Raw genomic sequence first — 6920 nt, forward strand, 5'->3', positions numbered from 1 at the left:
CGGCCCTGTGGGGGCCCCGCGTCCTTACCCACCACGCCCCCTGCCGGCCCCAGCAGATTTCTTTTTTAAGTTTTGTTTTGTTTTTTAAGAATTATTGTTACTGGGGGACCAGCAGATGGCGTAATGACTACGTCACTGGACTCCCATGTGGTCAACCGTGACTCGAGTCCCAGACCCGGTGGCTTAAACTCATGCTGGGCACCTGTGCATGCCCAAGACCCCGAGAGGAGAATGGAGGAGAAGGGATTGCAATATGGACATTTCCCCGGGAGGGAGGGTGATTTCTCGCTTTCTGTCTCTCTGTCTCTCTCTGTCTTTCTGGTGGACTCACGCGCCCTATAGCAAAAACCTCTTAAAAAAAAAGAATTATTGTGTATTTAACTTTATTTTTACTTTAATTTGACAAGAGAGGGACAGAGCGAGAGAGAATGAGAAAGCAAGCTGCCACCCCGTCGGCCATGTGAGAGTCCAGTGCCCTTAACCACCATGCCACCCGCTGGCCCCAGTTTGTCTGTTTTGTTTTGTTTTAATTTGCTAATGGGTGCGTGCACTCACTGGAAAGAGACAGAGAGGGAGAGACAGAGAGCGAGAAAGTGAGAGGCACCCACCATGGAGAATGGTCATACCGCAGTCCCTTCTCCTCTCCCTCCGCTCAGGATTTTGGGCGTGCACACACCGGCACGTTTATCATAAACCTCTGGTCCTGGACTCGAACTGCACAGTGGAGAATGGTCATACCGCAGCCCCTTCTCCTCTCCCTCCGCTCAGGGTTTTGGGCGTGCACACACCGGCACGTTTATCGTAACCCTCTGGTCCTGGACTCGAACTGCACCGCCCTGCACGTGAGCTCTAGCTGCCTTAACCGCCCCACCACCTGCTGGCTCCATACAGTGATTTCCGAGGGCATTCTCCGTGGCCTCACTAAACAGCGCTTGTCTGCCCCGCGGGCCCTCTGCGTTTAACGGCGCCTCGCCGGTGCTCAGGCCGGGGCTCAGGTCATGCTGCCGTTTATCACGACGAGGGCAGCGTTTCTTCTTTCCTCCTGAGGTTTTTGTTACCGGGCACTTACGCTCCCCAGAGAGAAACAGAGACGGAGAGAAAGAGCGAGAAGTCACCCCGCAAGGGGAGTGGCCATGTTGTGGTCCCTTCTCCTCCATTCTCTTCTCGGGATTTTGGGGGCCCATGGACAGGCGCCTGGTGTGATTTTGAAGCCGCAGGACCTGGGACTCGAGCCACGCTTGGTCATGTAGGAGTTCAGGGTCTTAACCATGACGCCACCTGCTGGCTGGCCCAGGACGTTTCTATTATTCCATTTTAAAGGCTCGGAAGGGGGACCAGCAGTTAGCATAATGGCTATGTCGCTGGACGCCCATGTAGTCGACTGCGGTTTGAGTCCCGGACCCAGTGGCTTAAACTCACACCGGGTGCATGTGCGTGCGTGCCCAAGATCCCGAGAGGAGAATGGAGGAGAAGGGATTGTGGCGTGGCCATCCCCCCTGGGGGGTGATTTCTCACTTTCTGCCTGTCTCTGTCTGTCTGGTGAGCGCACGTGCCCTATAGCAAAAACCTCTCCAAAAATTAAAAAAAAAGGCTAGGAGGGAGACCAGCAGATGGCATAATGGTTACATTGCTGGGTTCCCACAGCACAGTCAACAGTCAACAGCTTTTCGAGTCCTGGACCCAGTGACTTAAAACCCAGGAAGGGCATGTGTGCACACGTGCCCAAAATCCCAAGAGGAGACTGGAGAAGGGATTATAGTGTGGCCATCCCCCCTACGGGGTGATTTTTTGCTTTCTGTCTCTCTGGCAGTGCATACACCCTATTAGCAAAAATCTCTCAGAAAAAAAAAGGGGGGGGAATATATTTTAGGAGAAATATATCTTAGAAAACCTTCCATCTGGGATGGCTAAAATGAAGCACTTTTTTGGTGTGTGGACAACTCGGTGTCCGGGAAGCTTTGCTCTGCAGCCATCCTCAGTGGGTCCCAGGGCCAGGAGGCAGCTGGTCTGCTCTGAGCACCCCATCTCTGGTGAAAACTCAGTGTTCTATTTATGAGACCTCCTCTCGAACCACGTGTTCTAGAACCGACCTTGTCTGCCCTCAGATAACCAGGACACCCGGAGCAACCTGGACATAACCGTGGGCTCTCGGCAGCAAGCCACGCAGGGCTGGATCAACACCTACCCCCTGTCCAGCGGCATGTCTACCATTTCCAAGAAGTCAGGTGGGTGGAGGTCTGCTCCCGCGGCTGTCCCGTGAGGCGGTCTGCGGGGTGCGGGGCCAGCAGGGGGCGCTGACAAGGACACGGCTCTGCCTTCCGGCCCCAGGTATGTCTAAGAAAACCAACCGTGGCTCCCAGCTGCACAAGTACTACATGAAGCGCAGGACGCTGCTGCTGTCCCTGCTGGTGAGGCCCCGCGAGCCGGCATGGCACTCCGGGGTGGGGGTGGCCTGTGGGCACCTACACGAGGCGCATCGGGCGTCGTGTCCCGATCTCCGCAGGCCACCGAGGTCGAGCGTCTCATCACGTGGTACAACCCGCTGTCAGCCCCCGAGCTGGAGCTGGACCAGGCTGGAGAGAACAGCGTGGCCAACTGGCGCTCCAAGTACATCAGCCTGAGCGAGAAGCAGTGGAAGGACAACGTGAACCTGGCCTGGAGCATCTCGCCCTACCTGGCCGTGCAGCTGCCAGCCAGGTGAGGCCTGGGGCACCCCGGCCTGACGAGGGCCTTGCCAGGGGTCTGGTGCAGGGCACCTGCTGGCTGGGTCATGAGCGCCCTTAGAGAGAGCGGTTAGGGTGCCACCGAGCGGGCCGGCCCTCGGTCCCGGGACACCGTGTCTCTGCAGAGACTACCTAGTGGCCCTGGGGGTCCGTCATCCTCTCACACCCCAGAGCCCAAGGAGGTGACACCAGGGTGTGTCCAGAGCAGATACCAGTTGCAGAGGCTGTCGCTCCCAGGAGGCAGCTCGGAACCAGGCGTGGGGGTGTGGTTGGTTCGGGATGTTGTCTTCTGGAAGCTAGCCACTGGGGAGAGGCCAGTGGCCCGCCGTGTCCGTGGACACACCTGTGGCAGGTCTTAGACTGATGGTGGCCACCGGGACTGTGGAGGTCCTTCAGGAAGTCCCCGGACCCTGGGAGTGTGTCCAGGGTGGTCTCTCTTTACCCTGAGCCCAGCCTTGCTACTCCTCCTCCTGGTCCTCGTGGGCCCCTCTGGAATAGGACCCCGCTAGTTCTCACACTGTCCCAGCACAGTGTTCAGGGGAAGCCCTGCCTTGTGTTAGCCCGGGAGGGAGACCTGGGAACCGTACCTGCCCTCCCACCCGGAGAGGTGCCCTGCCGCCCGTGGCCTGCAATGGAGGCTCCTCTCCGAGGATGGGCTGCTGCCGAGGCCAGAGCAGGGGCCCCGAACAGCAGAGGGACCGAGGCCTGGGTGCTCTAAAGGCAAGGGGTGTAAATGGAGGCCCCTTGAACAGGAGTGCAGGCTAGTTTGTGCTGGAGAAAGTTCTGGCATTTCTTCACAGCCCATCATAGGCTGCTTTGTTTTGTTTAGTTTTTTCGAGAGAGATGTTTGCCATAGGCCAGGTGCACTCACTGGAAAGACAGAGAAAATGAGAAATCACCCCCCAGGGGGGATGACCACACTGAATTCCTTTCTCCTCCATTCTCCTCTCGGGATTTCAGACAGGCCCACACACGTGCCTGGCGTGAGTTTCAAGCCGCTGAGTCCAGGACTCAAACTGCGGTCGGCCATGTGGGAGTCCAGCATCTTAACCACTGCACGACCTGCTGGTGTTGGTGCTGGTGAACCCCCATATGCTGTCTTAAAAAAAAAATGGGACCAGCAGATGGCATAATGGCTATGTTGCTGGACTCCCACGTAGTCAACCATGGTTCAAGTCCCGGATCCGGTGGCTAAAATTCAGACTGGCGCGTGTGCGTGTGCGTGTGTGCCCAAGATCCCGAGAGGAGAATGGAGGAGAAGGGATTGCGGCGTGGCCATCCCCCCTGGGGGGTGATTTCTCGCTCTCTGTCTCTCTGTCTCTCTCTGTCTTTCTGGCGAGCGCACGCGCCCTATAGCAAAAACCTCTCCCCAAAAAGAAGAAAAGAAAACATTCAGGGCCAACAGGTGGAATAGCGGTTAAGGCACTGAACTCCCATGTGACTAGCTGCAGTTCTGGTCACAGGCTTGCTGCTTCATTTCTCCCTCTCTCTCTCACGCGCATGTTCTATAGCAAATTTTTAAATAATAATTAATAAGTAAATGACTCAGAAGAAAGGGGAGAGAAAAGAAAACCCGTGCTCAGACTTCCCAACACGACTAACACAGGACCTTGGTACCGGCCCGCGCCCTCCGGTTCATCGGCCCCCAGCCCCCCTCCTCGTGTCCTGGCGAGGTCGCCCCACCCACATTCTGTGCCTACAGGTTTAAGAACACAGAAGCCATCGGAAACGAAGTGACCCGTCTAGTCCGGTTGGACCCAGGAGCCGTTAGTGACGTCCCCGAAGCCATCAAGGTAGCGTAGCCCACGTCGTGGGGCGCGGGTTCACACTGCACAGAAACAGCGTTACGCAAGAATGCCTGGGAACTGAAAACAAGACCGGAACGGTGGCCTGGTGACCTCGGTGGTGTGAGTGACTGTCCTAACTTCCCAGTAGGCAGCATTTCACGTGTGCAACAGGAAACAAGTGTGATATTGTTTCACGTAGTTTATCAGAAACACTTTCCCGCGTGTTGTATGGCACTGCTCACGTGCACACCTGTGGTGTGGGCGCTGGGCCAGATGTTTCCAGAGAGGCCCCAGGGACCACCTGAGCCACACCGCCTCCCTGCTGTCTCCCCAGTTCCTCGTCACCTGGCACACCATCGACGCCGACGCACCGGAGCTCAGCCACGTGCTGTGTTGGGCGCCCACGGACCCACCCACCGGCCTCTCCTACTTCTCCAGCATGTACCCACCGCACCCCCTGACGGCGCAGTACGGCGTGAAAGTCCTGCGGTCCTTCCCCCCGGTGAGCTCAGGAGGGGTTAAGTGTGGAGGTGGAGGACAGGGCTTCACCGCCCACCCGGGAGGTGGCCTCATTAAGTCCCAGCCCGCCAGGACACGTCTTCACTCCCCACCTCGGCGGATGTTGTCATAGGTGGAGTTAGTTCTATCCCATCTGGTCTTGTCTTTTTTTTTTTTTGAGAAGTTTTTGCTGTAGGGCACATGCACTCGCCAGAAAGACAGAGAGAGACAGAGATAGAAAGTGAGAAATCACCCCCCAGGGGAGATGGCCACGCCACAATCCCTTGTCCTCCATTCTCCTCTCGGGATCTTGGGCACGCACACACACGCACCTGGTGTGAGTTTAAGCCACTGGGTCTGGGACTCGAACCGCAAGTCCAAACTCGAACTCAAACTACATGGGAGTCCAGCAACATAGCCATTACGACAACTGCTGGTCCCTCCACTTTCTTTTAACTTTAGGTATTTGGGTTTAAAAAAGTGTGCATGAGTTTGTTTCCGGAGGGGGCATTTCCTCGCCAGCCTCAGGACAGTCATGAGCAGACTGCCCACCACAGTGCACCTGTGCCCTTTAACCCAGCAGTAAACTATCACAGGGAGCCAGGGACCCAGTGTGACAGCCGCAGTGATGGGGGAAGCTGTAGAACGTTCTAGAGTCTGCCTCCCTGCAGGCCCGGCCCCACATTCTCCTATAACCGTCAGCCCAGATCTGAGGCAGTCTCTGCAGTAAGGAACACGCCGTCCTGGCCCTCCTTGCAGGCGGGGATGCCATCCTCCCCGGCCTTTCTGCACCAACCGTGTGTTTCGAGCCAGTGGGTATTTTCCTTGCTTCTCTGGGCTTCCCCGGTTCTCAGTCCCGCTGCTGTGCCCCAAGGGCCTCCGCAGCTCGCCGAGTAGGACCTTGGGGCGAAGGTCTGCTTGGTGGTTCCAGCCTAACAGATCATGGTCGCTTCTCCTCTCACGCAGGATGCCATCCTGTTCTACATCCCCCAGATCGTGCAGGCCCTCAGGTATGACAAGGTAAGCCACTCACAGCGCTCTCGCTGCCAGCCTCACACCAGCCTGGTCCCTGCTCATTGCGGAGGGGGAGAGGGGATCCAGCAAGTTGCCCGAAGTCCCCAAATCTGACTGCCCTGTCTCCTCTGTGGGAAGAGATGATGAGTCATCTGCTGGACCCCCCTAGTGGACACCACAGGCATTTCATTTCATTACAGTTCTGGAGGCCGGAAGTCCCAGGTCGAGGCGACAGCAGAGTCAGGTTCTCCCAAGGTCTCTCTCCTGGGCTTGATGGCCGTCTTCTCCCTGTGTCTTCACACAGTCGTCCCTCTGTGTCCTCTTCTAAGGACACCAGTCATTGGGGCTAAGACCCACCCTGAAGCCCTCATTTTCCCTTACTCACCTCTTTGAAGACCACGTCTGCAAATGCAGTCACATCTGAGGGGCTACAACAGGAATTGGAGGGGACACGGTTCAGCCCACGACATATACAGCATGTGTTTATCTCAGGACATGGCACAGAAAACACCATGCGTGGTGGGACCAGCAGTTGGCGTAATGGCTATGTTGCTGGACTCCCACATAGTCGACCACGGTTCGAGTCTCAGAGCCGGTGGCTTAAACTCATGCCGGGCGCATGTGAATGTGCGTGTGTACCCAAGATCCTGAGAGGAGAATGGAGGAGAAGGGATTGCGGCATGACCATCCCCCCTGGGGGGTGATTTCTCGCTTTCTGTCTCTCTGTCTCTCTCTGTCTGGCAAGCACACACGCCCTATAGCGAAAACCTCTCAAAAAAAGAAAGAAAACACCATGCGAGAGGCCTCAACCAGGACCCCGCAGTGCCACCCCCCAGTGCACTTCACAGGGCCTGGTCCCAGCCCTGCACCCCGTGTCTGAGTGCGGCAGCCTCGCCCC

General features: G+C 57.0%; 1 protein-coding gene across 1 annotated transcript in view; it reads left to right on the top strand.

Moving 5' to 3' along the window:
- The window catches only part of PI4KA (phosphatidylinositol 4-kinase alpha), a 140023-nt gene that overhangs the window by 109605 nt on the left and 23498 nt on the right, over positions 1–6920 (top strand). The window contains 6 exon segments of the mRNA XM_027770696.1: positions 2106–2225; positions 2329–2408; positions 2504–2697; positions 4426–4516; positions 4845–5012; positions 5975–6122. Coding sequence (XP_027626497.1) covers positions 2106–2225; positions 2329–2408; positions 2504–2697; positions 4426–4516; positions 4845–5012; positions 5975–6122 — 801 coding nt within the window.

The sequence above is a fragment of the Tupaia chinensis genome, unplaced genomic scaffold (genome assembly GCF_000334495.1).
Source record: "Tupaia chinensis unplaced genomic scaffold, TupChi_1.0 Scaffold000024_1, whole genome shotgun sequence".
Lineage (NCBI taxonomy): Eukaryota > Metazoa > Chordata > Mammalia > Scandentia > Tupaiidae > Tupaia > Tupaia belangeri.